The sequence below is a fragment of the Hyperolius riggenbachi genome, chromosome 2 (assembly GCF_040937935.1).
Source record: "Hyperolius riggenbachi isolate aHypRig1 chromosome 2, aHypRig1.pri, whole genome shotgun sequence".
Taxonomy (NCBI): Eukaryota; Metazoa; Chordata; class Amphibia; order Anura; family Hyperoliidae; genus Hyperolius; species Hyperolius riggenbachi.
In genome coordinates this window covers 323,691,541-323,715,949 of record NC_090647.1, presented here as the reverse complement: position 1 = coordinate 323,715,949, position 24,409 = coordinate 323,691,541, and the positions used below count along the sequence as shown (strand labels likewise).

At 47.1% G+C, this 24,409-nt stretch overlaps 1 protein-coding gene and 1 pseudogene across 2 annotated transcripts in view; both read left to right on the top strand.

The window, feature by feature from the left end:
- The window catches only part of SYTL1 (synaptotagmin like 1), a 110,849-nt gene that overhangs the window by 21,862 nt on the left and 64,578 nt on the right, over positions 1-24,409 (top strand). For both annotated transcript variants that reach the window (XM_068269249.1, XM_068269250.1), the window contains exon 2: positions 7,359-7,572. In XM_068269249.1, the coding sequence (XP_068125350.1) occupies positions 7,448-7,572 (125 nt within the window). In that variant the 5' untranslated portion in view covers positions 7,359-7,447. The remainder of the gene's footprint in view (positions 1-7,358; positions 7,573-24,409) is intronic.
- LOC137554739 (5.8S ribosomal RNA) lies at positions 2,002-2,130 on the top strand (annotated as a pseudogene).

The window sequence follows — 24,409 nt, the reverse complement described above, 5'->3', positions numbered from 1 at the left end:
GCGATCCGCCGGGCGGATCGCTCAGAAGCAGCCGTATCAGTCCGCCGACAGTGCGTACACACGCCGGACTGTCGTTGGCACGCCCACCCAGCGGGAGGTAACGACGGACCCGTCGTTGCCTCCAGTCCGGCGTGTGTACGCACCTTACGTAACACTGAAGAGAGTGGACTTTGGAAGTTAATTGACCTCCTAGTCCATGGAAGATATATCCCAATTGACTGCTACCCCCAGACTGTAACTCAAAATGACTGGTTACATGATATGCAACCCCTCACAGAAAAATATGAAATCACTACTGTTGGAGAGTGTTTAGTGAGGTGTTTTACTTTGTGGTAAAAAAACAAAAAGAATTACAGATATGACATAAAACTATTTTATCTAACAGCTGAACATTCTTGCTTTGTAAAACATACCTAAAAAAATAAAATAAAATAAATGACATTGTTGCAATTAATGGCAGATCTTTTTTTTTTAATGGCACATCTCTTAGTGGTATTAGGGAACCTTAACTGAGAGGGATATGGATGCTTCCTTTTAAACAATACCAGTTGCTTGGTAGTCCTGCTGATCTCTTTGGCTGCAGTAGTGGCTGAATCACACACCTGAAACAAGCATGCAGCTAATCCAATCTGACTTCAGTCAGAGCACCTGATCTACATTCTTGTTGAGGGGTTGTGGCTAAAAGTATTAAATACACAGGATCAGCAGGAGAGACAGGTAACTGGTTTTATTTTGAAAGGAAAAATCCATATCCTTCTCAGTTTAGGTTCCCTTTAAGCACCAAAGCTTAAAGGGGAACTGAAGAAAGAGGTATATGGAGGCTGCCATGTTTATTTCCTTTTAAAGAGAAACTCCGACCAAGAATTTAACTTTATCCCAATCAGTAGCTGATACCCCCTTTTACATGACAAATCTATTGCATTTCACAAACAGACCATCAGGGGGCACTGTATGACTGAAATTGTGGTGAAACCCCTCCCACAAGAAGCTCTGGGACCGCGGTACTCTGGGCAAACTGCCACAATGTAAGAATGTTCACAGACAAGAAATAGCTGCTTACAGCTGTCTGTAACGGCCAGAACAGCTAGAAGCAGCTACATAACCTGCCCACAGTAACAATGTCACCATGTAATACATGTCAGAATGTGAATTTGGGAGAGGAAAGATTTTACAATGAGCAAACACTGACTAAATCATTTATACATAATTATTGTAAAAATGAAGCACTTTTTTTATTACATTATTTTCACTGGAGTTCCTCTTTAAGCAATACCAGTTGCCTGGCAGCCCTGCTGATCCTCTTCTTCTAAGTCCGCAGTCACGTGGTCCCCGCAGAGTATCAGAAAAAAAGGCGCACCAACAGCCGCACAACGCGCCCTGCTGGTCTATTTCTCTGCAGTAGTATCTGAATAACACCAGAAACACCAGAAACAAGTGGCGCTTTGAGTCCGCAAGGAGAAAAGCGCAATATAAATGTTATTTGTCTTGTCTTGTCTTCTAATACTATTAGCCATAGCCCCTGAACAAGCATGCAGTGATCAGGTGTTTCAGACTTTAAAGTCAGATCTGACAAGACTAGCTGCATGCTTGTTTCTGGTGTTATTCAGATACTACTGCAGAGAAATAGACCAGCAGGGCTGCCAGGCAACTGGTATTGATTAAAAGGAAATAAATATAGCAGCCTCCGTATACCTCTTACTTCAGTTTCCCTTTAATGATCATGTTGCTCTTCTCATGGATTCTGAAAACATGGCCCACCTACTCTGAAAGAAGAAAAACATAGAGAAATGCACCCTGTATGTATTTAGAAAGTTTAGCCTGACTAATTCCCCCTCATCTGTGGCCTCTTTCTCACCAAGACGTTGCGTTTTATCAGATGTTAAGGACGCATAACGTACCCCTAACGCAACGCCTGGTGGTGTTGGAGGTGGACGCCAGAGTGAGCCGCGTTGTGCGGCTGTTGGTGCGCCTTTTTTTTCTGATACTCTGCGGGGACCACGTGACTCTTAGCGGTGGATCACTCGTCTCGCGCGTCGATGAAGAACGTAGCTAGCTGCGAGAATTAGTGTGAATTGCAGGACACATTGATCATCAACACTTCGAACGCACCTTACGCTTGTCTGAGGGTCGCTCGTTTTTTCATGGCAATACTGAATAAATAAGAAGATTTGCATCAAAAAAGACGGTGCCGGCCTCTTCACTATATACTCTGCGGGGACCACGTGATCTAAACACTCCGCATCACGTGGTCCCGCCAGCCAATCAGCGGCCGCTCCAGGAAGTAAACACTGCAGTTGTGATGGGAAGTCCGGCTCTTTTCAATGAAACGATTCATTGAAAAGAGCCGGACTTCCTATCTCTACTGTTCCGAATAGATTCCGAGGCAGAGCAGCAGGACTGAGCCTAGTAATGGGAAGTCCGGCTCTTTTCAATGAATCGATTCTGAACAGTAGCGATAGGAAGTCCGGCTCTTTTCAATGAATCGATTAAATGAATCGAGCCGAACTTCCCATCACTATACTGCAGTGCAGTGAATATTAGCCATGTGGTTAACAATAGCGGACTCTCCCCTCCTCCTCTCCTGCTCAAAATAAAAAAAAACACAATACTGAGCATGTGCAAACAGTCTAACGAACGCACAGCATGCTGCACTTTCAAATAACGTGCAGCATTACACTGTAACGCAACATGGGCACTGTGAAAAGCCCATTGATTTTTCATTACTGTGAGTTGGGCTGCGTTGCAGGCTGCTCTAACGTGCGCCTATAACGTCCCAATGTGAAAGCAGCCTTAAAGAGAACCCGAGGTGGGAATTACTTTTACTATTGGGGCACAGAGGCTGGTTGTGCGCACTAAGACCAGCCTCTGTTGCCCCATCGTGTGCCTCCATGTCCCCCCTGCTCGCCGCTATACCCCCCGCATTGCTGGCTGTGTCGCCAGCTCAATGTTTACCTTGCGCTGTCAGTCAGCGCCGCTCCCCCGCCTCCTCCGCATCGGCGCCACCCGCCGCGTCACTTCCCTCCTATCAGCGGGAGGGAAGGGACACGGGCGGGTGCGCCGATGCGGAGGAGGCAGGGGAGCAGCGCTGACTGACAGCGCAAGGTAAACATTGAGCTGGCGACACGCTGCGTGTCGCCAGCAATGCGGGGGGTATAGCGGCGAGCAGGGGGGACATGGAGGCACACGATGGGGCAACAGAGGCTGGTCTTAGTGCGCACAACCAGCCTCTGTGCCCCAATAGTAAAAGTAATTCCCACCTCGGGTTCTCTTTAAAGGGATTCTCCCGCGAATTAAGAAAAAAATAAAAAGTGGTTTATGCATAAACTATTAAACATCCTTCTAAAATAGTGTAAAAAGTTTTTTTAAAAAATGAATGGTTTCACCAATACAACATGTAATGTAATCAGTGACGGATGATGGCTGGGAGGCTAATCCATTTGTTAGGGGTGGGGTTTTTTTTACTTTCTTTTCACAAACATAACTCCTGCCTAAGTAGTTTTCAGTGGTATAACCCACTTCTAGCAGGAATCGCCATTATAGCCCTAACTGCTAAGCTCTGCTAAGCTGCTGAATATGTGCTTACATTGTTGTTAGGCAACCAGAGAGTGCAGAGACTTGTTTGTGAAAAAAGAGTCATAAGCTGCTGGGAGAATGAATCAATCCCATCTACACCATATGATTCTTTGTCAGATTGATTCAATTTGATTTGATTCATTGATTTGATTCAAACTGACATGTCCGATTCATGATTCGATTTGATTCAAATTGAATCGAATCATGAATCGGACATGTCAGATTGAATCAAATCAAATCAATGAATCAAATCAAATTAAATCGAATCTGACAAAGAATCATATGGTGTAGATGGGACTAATTCATTCTCCCAGCAGCTTATGACTCTTTTTTCACAAACGAGTCTCTGCACTCTCTGGTTGCCTAGCAACAATGTAAACACATATTCATCAGCTTAGCAGAGCTTAGCAGTTAGGGCTATAATGGCGATTCCTGCTAGAAGTGGGTTATACCACTGAAAACTACTTAGGCAGGAGTTATGTTTGTGAAAAGAAAGCAAAAAAAAAAAACACCCCTAACAAATGGATTAGCCTCCCAGCCATCATCCATCACTGATTACATTACATGTTGTATTGATGAAACCATTCATTTTAAAAAAAAAAACTTTTTACACTATTTTAGAAGGATGTTTAATAGTTTATGCATAAACCACTTTTTATTTTTTTCCTCATTCGCGGAAGAACCCCTTTAAGGCTCGTACACCCGTCTGATGGAAGGCAACGACGGGTCCGTCGGCACATCCCGCTGGGCGGGTTTTCAGCAGACAGTACAGCGTGTGTACAGTCTGTCGGTGGACTGATAAGGCTGTTTCTGAGCGATCCGCCCGGCGGAAACCTTCTGCTGACTGCTCTACGCGAATTGGCATGAACGTGGCAGCATCCCCAGGACTGCTCAACGCCAGTTGGCGTGAAGTCCTGGGGGCGTGTTTTGCAGGAGATCGCGCACGCCAATGAGCGCGCATTTCCGCTTGAATGATGGAGCTCCGCTCCATCATCAGTCTCCCAGTGGTGATCACCGCTAGGACCCTGTTAGACGGTGAAACTGCAGTCTGTTTACAATGTACAGCGCTGCGATCTAAGGCAGTGCTGTACTGGGGACAGCCGTGTCACTCGGCTGTCCCCCTGGGGAGGTACAGGAGCGATCGGCTGGTGGGAGGAGGGAGGGAGAGAGTAAAAAAAAAAATATTAAAAAAAATAACAAATTTATATAAAATAAATAGACAAATAAATAAATAAACAAACATGGCGGCAGGGATCATAGCCCACCAACAGAAATCTCTGTTGGTGGGAAGAAAAGAGGGGAGGGATTACTTGTGTGCTGAGTTGTACGGCCCTGCAGCGAGCCCTTAAAGCTGCAGTGGCCTAGTTTGTAAAAAAATTGCCTGGCTCAGGTAGTGCAGCTCATCCAGGATGGCACATCAATGCGAACTGTGGCAAGAACGTTTTCTGTGTCTGACAGTGTAGTGTCCAGAGCATGGAGGCGCTACCAGGAGACAGGCCGGTACATCAGGAGATGTGGAGGAGGCCGTAGGAGGGCAGCAACTCAGCAGCAGGGTTGCTACCTCCGTCTTTATGCAAGGAGGAACCAGAGGAGCAGTGCCAGAGCCCTGCAAAATGACCTCCAGCCGGCCACAAATGTACTTGTGTCTGCTCAAACGGTCAGAAACAGACTCCATGAGGCTGGTATGAAGGCCCGATGTCCACAGGCGAGAGTTGTGCTTACAGCCCAACACAACGCACCACGTTTGGCTTTTGCCAGAGAGCACCAAGATTGCCAAATTTGCTACTGGCGCCTTGTGCTCTTCACAGATGAAAGCAGGTTCACACTGAGCAGGTGACAGAGTCTAAGGGGCAAGACAAGACTAATAACATTTATATCTCCCTTTCGCCTGGCGGACTCAAAGCGCCAGAGCTACAGCCACTATGACACGCTCTATAGGCAGTAGCAGTGGTAGGGGGACTTACCTAAGGTCTCCTACTGAATTGGTGCTGGGCTGGCTTACCGAACAGGCAGAGCCGAGATTTGAACCCTGGTCTCCTGTGTCAGAGGCAGAGCTCTGGAGAATGTTCTGCAACATCTTCCAGCATGACCGGTTTGGCAGTAGGTCAGTAACGGTGTGGGGTGGCATTTCTTTGGGAGGCACACAGCCCTCCATGTGCTCTCCAGAGGTAGCCTGGCTGCCATTAGGTACTGAGATGAGATCCTCAGACCCCTTGTGAGACCATATGCTGGTGCGATTGGCCCTAGGTTCCTAATAATGGAAGACAATGCTAGACCTCATGTGGCTGGAGTGTGTCAGCACTGCAGTTCCTGCAAGACAAAGGCATTGATGCTATGGACTGGCCCGTCCGTTCCTCAGCACATCCTCCTGAGCACATCTGGGAAATCATGTCTCGCTCCATCCACCAATACCATGTTGCATCACAGACTGTCCAGGAGTTGGTGGATGCTTTAGTCCAGGTCTGGGAGGAGATCCCTCAGGAGCCCATCTGCCACCTCATCAAGAGCATGCAGAAAACTACAAAAACTCCACGTCTTGGGAAAAAACAGCACTGAACTGGCCAGCCCAGTGTCCTGCAGACCAACCACTTCTGCACGTACAGGACCAAAATCGTAAAGAAGGACATGGTACTTAAAAGCTGTGCAGCAACAAGCTGTATTGGAGTCACAAGATACACGACATGTTTTGGGCGGAGGTGAGGAAGGGCTCCGCCTCCGAAACATGTTGTGTATCTTGTGACTCCAATACAGCTTGTGGCTGCAAAGCTTTTGAGTGCCGTGTCCTTCTTTACTATTTTTATCAGGAGCATGCCCAGGCATTGTAGGGAGGTCAAACAGGCACGTGGAGGCCACACACACTACTGAGCCTTATTTTATCTTGCTTTAAGGACATCACATCAAACTTGGATCACCCTGAAGTGACTTTTCCACTATAATTCTGAGTGTGACTCCAAATCCAGACCTCCATGGGTTGATAAGTTTGATTTCCATTGATATTGATATTTTTGTGTGATTTTGTTATCAGCACATTCAACTATGTAAACAAAGTATTTAATAAGAATATTTCATTCATTCAGATCTAGGATGTCTTACTTGTGTGTTCCTTTTATTTTTTTGAGCAGTGTATACATATATATATATATATATATATATATATATATATATATATATATATATATATATATATATACTATATATATATATATATATATATATATACATACAAACAGTGTATCAGAATTTTTTTGCCATTTTATTATATTGCCTGTTTTGTTAGAAGCACGTAATGCATTGTTCATTTCCTTACTCATCACTTGTGGTCTCAGTATTAGACATACATCCTGTCAATACACTACCAAGCAAAGCAACCACTATACTCCCACTCCCAGGGTAAAGCTCTCATTTGTGTCATTGTGCATGTATGTTTGTATACTGACTTACTACATGTGCTTGACTTTGTTTATATATACCAGTTTTGTTTCTGTCTTCATGACAAAATTATTTATTTCTATTTCATGTAAATTGCACAATTGTTGAGGTATGCATGCTGTGTTTACTTGTCTATACACCTTTCTGTTTACAGATCAATAACTTGTCCAGTAGATATACTGACTACTAACTACTGATTATTATACTGATCAATGTGCACATGTTTAAGAAAAGTTGACTGATAGTTGTTGGAATGGTTGGCTTCTGATGTTTGATGAATAATTATGAAGAGTATAATTTTTATCAGGTTGTTCTTTGGTTATTTTTGTATTCATTACTGCATTGTGTTTCTCCAGGTAAATAAGCATCTTCTCCCCATTGTCGTTTGGCTGGTATTACTGACCGGTGATCCCTTGCAGGCTGAGAAGACCAATGAGCCCAAAACATGGATGTGGGAGAGAATGGGGACCTTCTGGATCTCAGTTTTCTAACTGGAGAGGAGCAGAAAGTGATAACTCAGGTTCTTGAGCGAGATACAGAACTTAGGCAAAAGGATGAGCAACGTGTACGGTGAGTAATGGACACTACTTGAAGTTTTTTTTTAAACCAACATGGCTATGTAACCACTTTCTAGATTTACACGATAATATTTATGTTTGATAATCCTGGGTTCTCAACAAATGTTATGTGTTCTCCGGGTGTATTTTAATAGGCTACAGGAAGTACTTGGACATAGTTAGGAGATTGTCAAAGATAATCACAGATAAAACACTCTAGTGTAGTTCCACCCCGATAATATGTGCAAATATACATAACAGTCTCAAGACTATAGGGGTGTTTAGTTGGAACAGCAAACAGTTTTTATTCTTCAGTGATATCTAAAATCTTCTCGATTGCAGTCATGAAATGTAGACAATCATACAAAGCTTCATATTACAGAACCAAGTTGCCTGACACATGTTTCACGGCCAAAAGCCACTTCCTCATAGACACAGAATCGTATAAATATCAGGTAGAAACCAGGGATAGGTGACCACAATCTAAGGTTAGGAGTGCTTTTAAGCCAACTCCTAGATGTGCTGTCCGCCGTCACAGGTTAAAACGAACACAATAGTCCTTAAAGTTCGTTTTATCCTGTGACGGCGGACAGCTCATCTAGGTGTTGGCTTAAAGAGAATCTGTATTGTTAAAATAGCACAAAAGTAAACATACCAGTGTGTTAGGGGACATCTCCTATTACCCTCTGTCACAATTTTGCCGCTCCCCGCCGCATTAAAAGTAGTCAAAAACAGTTTTAAAAAGTTTGTTTATAAACAAACAAAATGGCCACCAAAACAGGAAGTAGGTTGATGTACAGTATGTCCACACATAGAAAATACATCCATACACAAGCAGGCTGTATACAGCCTTCCTTTTGAATCTCAAGAGATCATTTGTGTGTTTACCTTCTTCCCCCTACAGCTCTCACCCACTGAATACTAGTGACAGGCTGTGAGGCTGATCGTTTCTTCCTGTCTGTAATTCCTCAGTATGTGTCAGCCAGCTCCTTTCACAGCCTAACAGAGGAGGATTTTTATCCAGCTCTCTTATCTCACTGATAAGATAGCAGAGACACTGCTGGCTTATGTAAATAACACACACACTGGAGTGTGCATAGAGTGGCCTGGAAAGTGGTGTGCATAAACAGACCAGCACGGAAGAGTTGGCAGCCTTCCAGACACAGGGCGACAAGTCTGACAGGGGGAAAGATACATTGATTTATTACAGAGACAGTGATAGTAGAGTGCTGCAGTGAGCCAGAGCACATTAGAATAGGTTTAAGAACTTGTAGGATGGTAGAAAAAACTTTGTAATTTTTGTTAAAGAGTCTCTTTAAAACTACTAAAAACCCTAATAGTCTTGAGACTGTTTTTGAGATTTTTATCTCATTATTAAATGTAATAAATCAAAATTAACTCTTATTTGGTTGCTCAATCATTGTCATTTATGGGCCATGTGGGCCCTATACACTGAAAGTGGTGATGGCAAACTGACATTGGGTCTTTGATCCAGTGGAGGGGATATAGCTGTGTACTATAAATACAGTATTTGTAAGTGTGACAGGCAGGGATGGTCGTAGTCAGCCAACTTCGCTACCCTGGAACTACGCGTAGTTTTACGCAATTACGCTTTGCCAAACTACGGCTTCGAAATCAAATATTCGCTTCGTATGCATTTCGTAGAATACGCGTTAAAATACGCAATTACGCATAGTGCGAAGCGTAGTTTATGCGGATGCTTATGCCTGTATGCAGAAAATGTTACGCATTGATTCCTCTTTAGATGCTTATCCCGGGAAGTCTTCTATGCGTACATTCCCCTTTCCAATGCGTAAATTTGTAAGCATACAATCGTACGCGGAAAAATAGACGCGAGTAATGCATACGTAGTTCACTACGCAATACACATGTTAACTACGCATAGTAAGCGTAAGCTACGCGTAGCGGTACTTCGATACGCGTAAATTCGTAAGCGTAGTTCTGCAACGTAACCTACAAACTAGGATGCGTAGATGCAAACTACGATGCATAATTTCGCACTGGCGTAGTTTCTGCTCATCCCTGGTGACAGGACTTAAAATCTCGGTTGTAATGAGATTTGTCTCCAGTACTGTTTATTGTAACATATTCTACATGATAGGTGCTCCATCAAAAGGAAACGTCATAGATTGGGGGGTGGGTTAAGGTGTCACTGGGGGTAACGTTTTTCAGGAATATGCCCATTGTTGATATAATTGTGACTTTTGCTTTTGAGTTTAAAGAGAATCTGTATTGTTAAAATCACACAAAAGTAAACATACCAGTGCGTTAGGGGACATCTCCTATTACCCTCTGACACAATTTCGCCGCTCCTCGCCGCATTAAAAGTGGTTAAAAACAGTTTTAAAAAGTTTGTTTATAAACAAACAAAATGGCCACCAAAACAGGAAGTAGGTTGATGTACAGAATGTCCACACATAGAAAATACATCCATACACAAGCAGGCTGTATACAGCCTTCCTTTTGAATCTCAAGAGATCATTTGTGTGTTTCTTTCCCCCTGTTCTCATGCACTGAAGTTTCAGGCTGCTTGTTTCTTCCTGCAAACAGCTTTGCCCTTGTCTGTAATTCTTCAGTATGTGAAAGCCCAGCCAGCTCAGAGGACGATTTATCCAGCTTGTAAAAGATAAGAGAGAAGAGAGAAGCTGCTCTAATACTAAATAACACACAGGCAGTGTGCATAGAGGGGCCTGGAACAGGGAGTTCATAGCAGAACCACAACACTGAAGAACTTGGCAGCCTTCCAGACACAGGCCGACAAGTCTGACAGGGGAAAGATACATTGATTTATTACAGTGATAGTACAAAGTGCTGCAGTAAGCCAGAACACATTAGAATAGCTTTTTGAACTTGTAGGATGATAAAAAACAGGATGCAATTTTTGTTACAGAGTCTCTTTAACCACTTCCCGGCCGCCCCTTTGCGTTAGGCAAAAAGTGGAGCCCGCAAGGACCAGCTCATGCCCAAAGGCGGCGGTCCTTGTAAGGGCATGGGTGGAGCGATCGCGTCATCCGTGACGCGATCCTCCGCCGCCGCCTCGCTCCGCTCACCCGCCGCAACATCCCGCCGGCCATACGGAAGCGCCGGCGGGATGTTAACCCGACGATCGCCGCATACAAAGTGTATAATACACTTTGTAATGTTTACAAAGTGTATTATACAGGCTGCCTCCTGCCCTGGTGGTCCCAGTGTCCGAGGGACCACCATGGCAGGCTGCAGCCACCCTAGTCTGCACCGGCACTGCATGACACGCTGAGGGGATTTCTCCACGGGTGAGACCCATCCATACTCATATCATATTATATCACATTATGTCTAATGGAATCATGTGACAAGATATCCGGAAGCCGTTGGCTGTTTTCACTGGAACTTGTAACCTGTATATGGACAATCCTATCCTTAGACAAAGGGAGGAAGAGAGAGGGGGGCCCCCGAAGACAATCTTTGAGATATGATGGCAGAATGAAAGGTGTATGTATGCGCGGGCGACTGTGTTGGTGTGTATAGTCTTATAGGCCTAGGCCAATGATTAACATGCTGATTTAGTTGCGGGCACTGCATCACTCATGCATAACCTTTGCTCCGCATGGTCCTTTGGTTTTAAATTTAATTTGGGGAGTGATTATTACTTAATTATGGGTTACATCTAGGGGATTGTGCTTTGTATAAAATATTTTGCAATAAATCTTTTTGTATATTGGTATAATTATGGTGGCCTGAGGACCTTTCTTTTTGCTCTAATTAATTTGATTTCAGTATTCAGGTGGGCCCCACCCTATATTGTTCAGGGATATTAACCAATTTATGAAGCACCATTGCTTTCTCATTTATTAGTGTGCATAGAGGGGCCTGGAAGGGGGAGTTCATAGCAGAACCACAACACTGAAGAACTTGGCAGCCTTCCAGACACAGGCCGACAAGTCTGACAGGGGAAAGATACATTGATTTATTACAGTGATAGTACAAAGTGCTGCAGTAAGCCAGAACACATTAGAATAACTTTTTGAACTTGTAGGATGATAAAAAACAGGATGCAATTTTTGTTACAGAGTCTCTTTAACCACTTCCCGGCCGCCCCTTTGCGTTAGGCAAAAAGTAGAGCCCGCAAGGACCAGCTCATGCCCAAAGGCGGCGGTCCTTGTAAGGGCATGGGTGGAGCGATCGCGTCATCCGTGACGCGATCCTCCGCCGCCGCCTCGCTCCGCTCACCCGCCGCAACATCCCGCCGGCCATACGGAAGCGCCGGCGGGATGTTAACCCGACGATCGCCGCATACAAAGTGTATAATACACTTTGTAATGTTTACAAAGTGTATTATACAGGCTGCCTCCTGCCCTGGTGGTCCCAGTGTCCGAGGGACCACCATGGCAGGCTGCAGCCACCCTAGTCTGCACCAAGCACACTGATTCCCCCCCCCTGCCCCCTGATCGCCCACAGCACCCCTCAGACCCCCCCCACTGCCCACCCCCCAGACCCATGTTTACACCCAATCACCCCCCTAATCACCCATCAATCACTCCCTGTCACTATCTGTCAATGCAATTTTTTTTATCCCCCCCTGCCCCCTGCTCCCTCCTGATCACCCCCCCACCCCTCAGATTCTCCGCAGACCCCCCCCCCAGACCCCCCCCCCATGTACTGTATGCATCTATCCCCCCTGATCACCTGTCAATCACCCCCTGTCACTGCCACCCATCAATCAGCCCCTAATCTGCCCCTTTCGGGCAATCTGATCACCCACCCACACCAATAGATCGCCCGCAGATCCGACATCAGATCACCTCCCAAGCGCAGTGTTTACATCTATTCTCTCCTCTAAACACCCACTAATTACCCATCAATCACCCATCAATCACCCCCTATCACCACCTGTCACTGTTACCCATCAGATCAGACCCTAATCTGCCCCTTGCGGGCACCCAATCACCCGCCTACACGCTCAGATTGCCCTCAGACCCCCCCTTATCAATTCGCCAGGGCATTATTTACATCTGTCCTTCCCTGTAATAACCCACTGATCACCTGTCAATCACCTGTCAATCACCCATCAATCACCCCCTGTCACTGCCACCCATCAATCACCCCCTGTCACTGCCACCCATCAATCAGCCCCTAACCTGCCCCTTGCGGGCAATCTGATCACCCACCCACACCAATAGATCGCCCGCAGATCCGACATCAGATCAACTCCCAAGCGCAGTGTTTACATCTATTCTCTCCTCTAAACACCCACTAATTACCCAGCAATCACCCCCTATCACCACCTGTCACTGTTACCCATCAGATCAGACCCTAATCTGCCCCTTGCGGGCACCCAATCACCCGCCTACACGCTCAGATTGCCCTCAGACCCCCCCTTATCAATTCGCCAGGGCATTATTTACATCTGTCCTTCCCTGTAATAACCAACTGATCACCTGTCAATCACCTGTCAATCACCCATCAATCACCCCCTGTCACTGCCACCCATCAATCACCCCCCGTCACTGCCACCCATCAATCAGCCCCTAACCTGCCCCTTGCGGGCAATCTGATCACCCACCCACACCAATAGATCGCCCGCAGATCCGACATCAGATCACCTCCCAAGTGCAGTGTTTACATCTGTTCTCTCCTCCAAACACCCACTAATTACCCATCAATCACCCCGTGTCACTGCTACCCATCAGATTAGACCCCTATCTGCCCCTAGGGCACTCAATCACCCGCCCATACCCTCAGAACGCCCTCAGACCCCAGCCCTGATCACCTCGCCAGTGCATTGCTTGCATCTATTCCCCCTCTAATCACCCCTCAATCACCTCCTGTCACCCCCTAGCACACCTACCCATCAGATCAGGCCCTAATTTGCCCTGTGTGGGCTCCTGATCACTCGGACAAACCCTCAGATCCCCCTCAGACCCCCTTCCGATCACCTCCCCAGTGCATTGATTGCATCTATTTTCCCCTCTAACCACCCCCTGAGACACCCATCAATCACCTTCTGTCACCCCCTAGCACTCCTATCCATCAGATCAGGCCCAATACAACCTGTCATCTAAAAGGCCACCCTGCTTATGACCAGTTCCACAAAATTCGCCCCCTCATAGACCACCTGTCATCAAAATTTTCAGATGCTTATACCCCTGAACAGTCATTTTGAGACATTTGGTTTCCAGACTACTCACGGTTTTGGGCCCGTAAAATGCCAGGGCGGTATAGGAACCCCACAAGTGACCCCATTTTAGAAAAAAAGACACCCCAAGGTATTCTGTTAGGTGTATGACGAGTTCATAGAAGATTTTATTTTTTGTCAAAAGTTAGCGGAAATTGATTTTTATTGTTTTTTTTTCACAAAGTGTCATTTTTCACTAACTTGTGACAAAAAATAAAATCTTCTATGAACTCACCATACTCCTAACGGAATACCTTGGGGTGTCTTCTTTCTAAAATGGGGTCACTTGTGGGGTTCCTATACTGCCCTGGCATTTTAGGGGCCCTAAACCGTGAGGAGAAGTCTAGAAAACAAATGCCTCAAAATGACCTGTGAATAGGACGTTGGGCCCCTTAGCGCACCTAGGCTGCAAAAATGTGTCACACATGTGGTATCGCCATACTCAGGAGAAGTAGTATAATGTGTTTTGGGGTGTATTTTTACACATACCCATGCTGGGTGGGAGAAATCTCTCTGTAAATAGACAATTGTGTGTAAAAAAAATCAAAAGATTGTCATTTACAGAGATATTCTCCCACCCAGCATGGGTATGTGTAAAAATACACCACAAAATACATTATACTACTTCTCCTGAGTACGGCGGTACCACATGTGTGGCACTTTTTTACACCCTAAGTGCGCTAAGGGGCCCAAAGTCCAATGAGTACCTTTAGGATTTCACAGGTCATTTTGCGACATTGTTGGTTTCAAGACTACTCCTCACGGTTTAGGGCCCCTAAAATGCCAGGGCAGTATAGGAACCCCACAAATGACCCCATTCTAGAAAGAAGACACCCAAAGGTATTCCGTTAGGAGTATGGTGAGTTCATAGAAGATTTTATTTCTTGTCACAAGTTAGCGGAAAATGACACTTTGTGAAAAAAAAACAATACAAATCAATTTCCGCTAACTTGTGACAGAAAATAAAATCTTCTATGAACTCACCATACTCCTAACGGAATACCTTGGGGTGTCTTCTTTCTAAAATGGGGTCATTAGTGGGGTTCCTATACTGCCCTGGCATTTTAGGGGCCCTAAACCGTGAGGAGTAGTCTTGAAACAAAAATGACCTGTGAAATCCTAAAGGTACTCATTGGACTTTGGGCCCCTTAGCGCAGTTAGGGTGCAAAAAAGTGCCACACATGTGGTATCGCCGTACTTGGGAGAAGTAGTACAATGTGTTTTGGGGTGTATTTTCACACATACCCATGCTGGGTGGGAGAAATATCTCTGTAAATAGACAATTGTGTGTAAAAAAAATCAAAAGATTGTCATTTAAAGAGATATTTCTCCCACCCAGCATGGGTATGTGTAAAAATACACCCCAAAACACATTATACTACTTCTCCCGAGTACGGCGATACCACATGTGTGCCTTTTTTTTTTCACCCTAACTGTGCTAAGGGGCCCAAAGTCCAATGAGTACCTTTAGGATTTCACAGGTCATTTTGCGGCATTTGATTTCCAGACTACTCCTCATGGTTTAGGGCCTCTAAAATGCCAGGGCAGTATAGGAACCCCACAAATGACCCCATTTTAGAAAGAAGACACCCCAAGGTATTCTGTTAGGACTATGGTGAGTTCATAGAAGATTTTATTTTTTGTCACAAGTTAGCGGAAAGTGACACTTTGTGAAAAAAAAACAATACAAATCAATTTCCGCTAACTTGTGACAGAAAATAAAATCTTCTATGAACTCACCATACTCCTAACGGAATACCTTGGGGTGTCTTCTTTCTAAAATGGGGTCATTTGCAGGGTTCCTATACTGCCCTGGCATTTTAGGGGCCCTAAACCGTGAGGAGTAGTCTGGAAATAAAATTCCGCAAAATGACCTGTGAAATCCTAAAGGTACTCATTGGACTTTGGGCCCCTTAGCACAGTTAGGGTGCAAAAAAGTGCCACACATGTGGTATCGCCGTACTCGAGAGAAGTAGTACAATGTGTTTTGGGGTGTATTTTTACACATACCCATGCTGGGTGGGAGAAATCTCTCTGTAAATGGACAATTGTGTGTAAAAAAAATCAAAAGATTGTCATTTACAGAGATATTTCTCCTACCCAGCATGGGTATGTGTAAAAATACACCTCAAAACACATTGTACTACTTCTCCTGAGTACGGCAATACCACATGTGTGGCACTTTTTTGCAGCCTAACTGCGCTAAGGGGTCCAAAGTCCAATGAGCACCTTTAGGCTTTACAGGGGTGCTTACAATTAGGCACCCCCCAAAATGCCAGGACAGTAAACACACCCCACAAATGACCCCATTTTGGAAAGTAGACACTTCAAGGTATTCAGAGAGGGGCATGGTGAGTCCGTGGCAGATTTCATTTTTTTTTTCGCAAGTTAGAAGAAATGGAAACTTTTTTTTTTTGTCACAAAGTGTCATTTTCCGCTTACTTGTTACAAAAAATAATATCTTCTATGAACTCACTATGCCTCTCAGTGAATACTTTGGGATGTCTTCTTTCCAAAATGGGGTCATTTGGGGGGTATTTATACTATCCTGGAAATCTAGCCCCTCATGAAACATGACAGGGGGTCAGAAAAGTCATAGATGCTTGAAAATGGGAAAATTCACTTTTTGCACCATAGTTTGTAAATGCTATAACTTTTACCCAAACCAATAAATATAGGCTGAATGGGTTTTTTTTCATCAAAAACATGTTTGTCCACATTTTTTGCGCTGCATGTATACAAAAATTTTACTTTATTTGAAAAATGTCAGCACAGAAAGTTAAAAAAATCATTTTTTTTGCCAAAATTCATGTCTTTTTTGATGAATATAATAAAAAGTAAAAATCGCAGGAGCAATCAAATAGCACCAAAAGAAAGCTTTATTAGTGACAAGAAAAGGAGCCAAAATTCATTTAGGTGGTAGGTTGTATGAGCGAGCAATAAACCGTGAAAGCTGCAGTGGTCTGAATGGAAAAAAAGTGTCTGGTCCTTAAGGGGGTTAAAGCCCACGGTCCTCAAGTGGTTAATATATCCTCTACAGTGGCTTGAAAAAGTATTCGACCCCCTTGAAGTTTTCCACATTTTGTCACATTATTGCCACAAACATTAATCAATTTTATTGGAATTCCACGTGAAAGACCAATACAAAGTGCTGTACATGTGAGAAGTGGAACGAAAAGAGTCAATACTTTGTAGATAGAGTTGGGCCGAACGGTTCGCCGGCGAACGTGGTTCGCGCGAACGTAGGTGGTTCGCGTGCGGGTACCGCACGCGAACCTTTTGCGGAAGAAGTTCGGTTCGCCCCATAATGCACTGAGGGTCAACTTTGACCCTCTACATCACAGTCAGCAGGCCCAGTGTAGCCAATTAGGCTACACTAGCCCCTGGAGCCCCACCCCCCCTTATATAAGGCAGGCAGCGGCGGCCATTACGGCCACTCGTGTGCCTGCATTAGTGAGAGTAGGGCAAGCTCATATAGGGAAAGATTAGTTAGGCTTAACTTCTTCCTGGCTGCATACCTGTTCTGTTCAGTGAGCCCTCAGCCCACTGCATACCTGTACTGTGATCCTGCCACTGCATACCTGTTCAGTGATTCTGCCACTGCATACCTGTTCAGTGATCCTGCCACTGCATACCTGTTCTGTTCAGTGAGCCCTCAGCCCACTGCATACCTGTACTGTGATCCTGCCACTCCATACCTGTTCAGTGATCCTGCCACTGCATACCTGTTCTGTTCAGTGAGCCCTCAGCCCACTGCATACCTGTACTGTGATCCTGCCACTGCATACCTGTTCAGTGATCCTGCCACTGCATACCTGTTCAGTGATCCTGCCACTGCATACCTGTTCTGTTCAGTGAGCCCTCAGCCCACTGCATACCTGTACTGTGATCCTGCCACTCCATACCTGTTCAGTGATCCTGCCACTGCATACCTGTTCTGTTCAGTGAGCCCTCAGCCCACTGCATACCTGTACTGTGATCCTGCCACTCCATACCTGTTCAGTGATCCTGCCACTGCATACCTGTTCAGTGATCCTGCCACTGCATACCTGTTCTGTGAACCCGCCACTGTATACCTGTTCTGTTCAGTGGACCCGCCACTGTATACCTGTTCTGTGAACCCGCCACTGTATACCTGTTCTGTTCAGTGGACCCGCCACTGTATACCTGTTCTGTTCAGTGGACCCGCCACTGTATACCTGTTCTGTTCAGTGGACCCGCCACTGTATACCTGTTCAGTGAACCCGCCACTGCATACCTGTTGTGTTCAGTGAACCTGCCACTGCATACCTGTTGTGTTCAGTGAACCTGCCACTGCATACCTGTTCTGTGAACCCGCCACTGTATACCTGTTCTGTTCAGTGGACCCGCCACTGTATACCTGTACAGTGAACCCGCCACAGTATACCTGTTCTGTTCAGTGGACCCGCCACTGTATACCTGTTTAGTGAACACGCCACTGCATACCTATTGTGTTCAGTGATCCTGCCACTGCATACCTGTTCTGTGAACCCGCCACTGTATACCTGTTCTGTTCAGTGGACCCGCCACTGTATACCTGTTCAGTGAACCCGCCACTGTATACCTGTTCTGTTCAGTGGACCCGCCACTGTATACCTGTTCTGTGAACCCGCCACTGTATACCTGTTCTGTTCAGTGGACCCGCCACTGTATACCTGTTCAGTGAACCCGCCACTGTATACCTGTTCTGTTCAGTGGACCCGCCACTGTATACCTGTTTAGTGAACACGCCACTGCATACCTATTGTGTTCAGTGATCCTGCCACTGCATACCTGTTCTGTGAACCCGCCACTGTATACCTGTTCTGTTCAGTGGACCCGCCACTGTATACCTGTTCTGTGAACCCGCCACTGTATACCTGTTCTGTTCAGTGGACCCGCCACTGTATACCTGTTCTGTTCAGTGGACCCGCCACTGTATACCTGTTCTGTTCAGTGGACCCGCCACTGTATACCTGTTCTGTTCAGTGGACCCGCCACTGTATACCTGTTCTGTGAACCCGCCACTGTATACCTGTTCTGTTCAGTGGACCCGCCACTGTATACCTGTTTAGTGAACACGCCACTGCATACCTATTGTGTTCAGTGATCCTGCCACTGCATACCTGTTCTGTGAACCCGCCACTGTATACCTGTTCTGTTCAGTGGACCCGCCACTGTATACCTGTTCTGTTCAGTGGACCCGCCACTGTATACCTGTTCTGTTCAGTGGACCCGCCACTGTATACCTGTTCTGTTCAGTGGACCCGCCACTGTATACCTGTTCTGTTCAGTGGACCCGCCACTGTATACCTGTTCTGTGAACCCGCCACTGTATACCTGTTCTGTTCAGTGGACCCGCCACTGTATACCTGTTTAGTGAACACGCCACTGCATACCTATTGTGTTCAGTGATCCTGCCACTGCATACCTGTTCTGTGAACCCGCCACTGTATACCTGTTCTGTTCAGTGGACCCGCCACTGTATACCTGTTCTGTTCAGTGGACCCGCCACTGTATACCTGTTCTGTTCAGTGGACCCGCCACTGTATACCTGTTCTGTTCAGTGAACCCGCCACTGTATACCTGTTCTGTTCAGTGGACCCGCCACTGTATACCTGTTTAGTGAACACGCCACTGCATACCTATTGTGTTCAGTGATCCTGCCACTGCATACCTGTTCTGTGAACCCGCCACTGTATACCTGTTCTGTTCAGTGGACCCGCCACTGTATACCTGTTCTGTGAACCCGCCACTGTATACCTGTTCTGTTCAGTGGACCCGCCACTGTATACCTGTTCTGTTCAGTGGACCCGCCACTGTATACCTGTTCTGTTCAGTGGACCCGCCACTGTATACCTGTTCTGTTCAGTGGACCCGCCACTGTATACCTGTTCTGTGAACCCGCCACTGTATACCTGTTCTGTTCAGTGGACCCGCCACTGTATACCTGTTTAGTGAACACGCCACTGCATACCTATTGTGTTCAGTGATCCTGCCACTGCATACCTGTTCTGTGAACCCGCCACTGTATACCTGTTCTGTTCAGTGAACCCACCGCATCAGTGCGCATACCTGTGCAGTTAAGTGAACCCACCTACCTACGTGAGTGCACGCAGTGTGATATACCACTCCGTGCATACCCAATATGGACAAAACAGGTAGAGGAAGAGGAAGAGGTAGTGGCAGAGGCAGAGGAAGGCCACCCGGCAGGTCTGCGCGAGGTCGTGTAAATGTAATTTCGTGTGGACCTGGCCCACAGTACAGTGCTCGGAAGAAGGCACGTCCCATCACCTCCCAAGATTGTCAGGACGTGGTTGAGTATTTAGCGACACAGAACACCTCATCTTGCTCATCCACCAGCGCTACTACTAGCACCACTTCCGCTGCATTTGACACTTCGCAAGAATTATTTAGTGTTGAAATCACTGATGCACAGCCATTGTTGTTACAGCCAGATGAATTTTCACCAGCTAATATGTCTGAGTTACGCGGCAACACTATGGATGTAACGTGTCAGGAGGATGAAGGACCTACTGATGGTGCAAGTTTGGATTTGTCTGAGGCAAGCGAAGCTGGGCAGGATGACTACGATGATGACGGTAATAGGGATCCTCTGTATGTTCCCAATAGAGGAGATGAAGAGGGGGACAGTTCAGAGGGGGAGTCAGAGAGTAGTAGGAGGAGAGAAGTTGCTGAAAGAAGCTGGGGCAGCTCTTCGTCAGAAACAGCTGGTGGCAGAGTCCGGCACCATGTATCGCCACCTATGTACAGCCAGCCAACTTGCCCTTCAGCATCAGCTGCTGAGGTCCCCATAGTGCCCACATCCCAGGGTGGCTCAGCGGTGTGGAAATTTTTTAATGTGTGTGCCTCAGATCGGACCAAAGCCATCTGTTCGCTCTGCCAACAAAAATTGAGCCGTGGAAAGGCCAACACTCACGTAGGGACAAGTGCCTTACGAAGGCACCTGGAGAAAAGGCACAAACAGCAATGGGATGGCCACCTGAGCAAAAGCAGCAGCAGCACACAAAAGAAAAGTCACCCTCCTTCTCCTCTTCCTCCTTCAGGTGCATCATCTGCTTCTGCCGCTTTCTCCCTTGCACCTTCACAGGCACCCTCCTCCACTCCGCCTCTGCCCTTGAGCGGTTCCTGCTCCTCTGCCCACAGCAGCAGTCAGGTGTCCGTGAAGGAAATGTTTGAGCGGAAGAAGCCACTTTTGGCCAGTCACCCCCTTGCCCGGCGTCTGACAGCTGGCGTGGCGGAACTGTTAGCTCGCCAGCTGTTACCATACCGGCTGGTGGACTCTGAGGCCTTCCGTAAATTTGTGGCCATCGGAACACCGCAGTGGAAGATGCCAGGCCGCACTTATTTTTCGAGAAAGGCCATACCCCAACTGCACCGTGAAGTTGAGAGGCAAGTGGTGTCATCTCTTGCGAAGAGCGTTGGGTCAAGGGTACACCTGACCACGGATGGCTGGTCTGCCAAGCACGGGCAGGGCCGCTACATTACCTACACAGCCCATTGGGTGAACCTGGTGGTGAACGATGGCAAGCAGAAAGCGGCGGACCAAATTGTGACACCTCCACGGCTTGCAGGCAGGCCTCCTGCCACCTCCTCTCCTCCTGCTACATGCTCTTCGCTGTCCTCCTCCTCCTCCTTGGCTGAGTGGCAGTTCTCCTCTCCAGCTACACAGCCCCAGCTCCGCAGGGCCTATGCTGCATGCCAGGTACGACGGTGTCACGCCATCTTAGACATGGCTTGTCTCAAAGCGGAGAGTCACACTGGAGCAGCTCTCCTGGCTGCTCTTAAGAAACAGGTGGATGAGTGGCTGACCCCGCACCACCTGGAGATAGGCAACGTGGTGTGCGACAATGACAGCAATCTGCTTGCCGCTTTGCATATGGGGAAGCTGACACACATACCCTGCATGGCACATGTCATGAATCTAGTGGTTCAAAGATTTGTGGCAAAGTACCCTGGCTTAACGGATGTCCTGAAGCAGGCCAGGAAGTTCTGTGGGCATTTGAGGCGCTCTTACACAGCCATGGCACGATTTGCAGAAATTCAGCGTAAAAACAACATGCCGGTGAGACGCCTCATTTGCGATAGCCCCACTCGCTGGAACTCGACCCTGCTCATGTTCTCCCGCCTGCTAGAACAGAAGAAAGCCGTCACCCAGTACCTCTACAACTGGAGTAGAACGAAACAGTCTGGGAAGATGGGGATGTTCTGGCCCGACAACTGGACACTGATGAAAAATGCATGCAGGCTCATGCGGCCGTTTGAGGAGGTGACCAACCTGGTGAGCCGCAGTGAGGGCACCATCAGCGACTTAATTCCCTACGCGTACTTCTTGGAGCGTGCTGTGCGTAGAGTGGCGGATGAAGCTGCGAATGAGCGTGACCAGGAACCGTTACGGCAGGAACAGGCATGGGACCAATTTTCATCAGACCCAGCTGTTTCCTCAACACCTGCGGCAGCACAGAGGGGGGAGGAGGAGGAAGAAGAGAGGTCGTGTGCAGAAGACGAGTCAGACTCAGAGGATGATGAGCAAGGTGTTTCTTTGGGGGAGGAGGAGGAGGAGGGGACAGCGGCAGGAGAACAACCGCAGCAGGCGTCGCAGGGGGCTTGTGCTGCTCAACCTTCCCGTGGTATTGTTCGCGGCTGGGGGGAGGAGGTTGACTTACCTGACGTCACTGAGGAAGAGCAAGAGGAGATGGAGGGTACTGGATCCGACTTTGTGCAGATGTCGTCTTTTATGCTGTCCTGCCTGTTGAGGGACCCCCGTATAAAAAACCTCAAGGGGAATGAGCTGTACTGGGTGGCCACACTACTAGACCCTCGGTACAGGCACAAAGTGGCGGACCTGTTACCAACTCACCGGAAGGTGGAAAGGATGCAGCACATGCAGAACCAGCTGTCAACTATGCTTTACAATGCCTTTAAGGGTGATGTGACAGCACAACGCCAGCAAGGTAACACTGCCACTAATCCTCCTCCCGTGTCCACGCAGTCAAAGACAGGACGCTTCAGCGATCTCATGGTGATGTCGGACATGCGGACGTTCTTTAGTCCAACGCCTCGCCGTAGCCCTTCCGGATCCACCCTCCACCAACGCCTCGACCGGCAGGTAGCCGACTACCTGGCCTTAAGTGTGGATGTAGACACTGCTGTGAACAGCGATGAGGAACCCTTGAACTACTGGGTGCGCAGGCTTGACCTGTGGCCAGAGCTGTCCCAATTTGCCATCCAACTTCTCTCCTGCCCTGCCGCAAGCGTCCTCTCAGAAAGGACCTTCAGCGCAGCTGGAGGCATTGTCACAGAGAAGAGAAGTCGCCTAAGTCACAAAAGTGTTAAGTACCTCACCTTTATCAAAATGAATGAGGCATGGATCCCGGAGGGCTGCTGCCCGCCCCAAGACTAAGTCAGTCCCCGCACACACAGCATCTCTGCCTGCACGCCGTGTGACTGGCTGCCTGGCCTGCCCCAAAAAGACTAAGTCGCTCCCAGTCCCTCCACACAGCATGTCTGCCTGCAGGCCGCTTCACTACCTTCTCCGCCACCACCAACAGGGTCCGGGACTCCAGGCGGATTGCTGAATTTTTTAGGCCGCTGCTAGCAGCGGCCGCTGTAATAATTTTTATGGTGCGTGTACATGACTGCCTAATTTTTCTGGCTGCACTGAGGGCAGCTGCAACAACAAAAGAAAAGGCATGTACATGCGCCCATTCCCCTTCGTGATCATTACCATGCCGTGGTGAAGGGGCTTGCGTATCACAATGAAGCAATGACCGGCGCCTAGATGAGTGTCTCGGGGGGCACACAAAAGATAATAAGGTCGTTGCTTCATTGTGGTCAGACCAAATTTGATCAGCTGGACAGTCACTGTTCTGTCATTCAGCTACATCAGCCAGGCCGACCATATGGGCTGTAAAGCCACCAAAACCTGCACTCTCGCCATGGTGCGCACCAGTCCAGCACGGCCGTCACTAGTACAAACAGCTGTTTGCGGTGCGTTACACGGTGAGTTTGGTGTGTCAGTGTGAAGCAGTACCTTAATTACACTACCTGATTGATGTATACACATGCAAGATGTTTTAAAGCACTTTAGGCCTGTCATTTAGCATTCAATGTGATTTCTGCCCTTAAAACGCTGCTTTGCGTCAAATCCAGATTTTTCTCGGGGACTTTTGGCGTGTATCCCACTCCGCCATGCCCCCCTCCAGGTGTTAGACCCCTTGAAACATCTTTTCCATCACTTTTGTGGCCAGCATAATTATTTTTTTTTTTCAAAGTTTGCATCCCCATTGAAGTCTATTGCGGTTCGCGAACTTTAACGCGAACCGAACGTTCCGCGAAAGTTCGCGAACCCGGTTCGCGAACCTAAAATCGGAGGTTCGGCCCAACTCTATTTGTAGAACCACCTTTTGCTGCAATTACAGCTGCCAGTCTATTAGGGTATGTCTCTACCAGCTTTGCACATTCTAAAGACTGAAATCTTTGCCCATTCTTCTTGCAAAACAGCTCCAGCTCAGTTAGATTAGATGGACAGCGTTTGTGAACAGCAGTTTTCAGATCTTGCCACAGATTTTCGATTGGATTTAGATCTGGACTTTGACTGGGCCATTCTAACACATTGATATGTTTTGTTTTAAACCATTCCATTGTTGCCCTG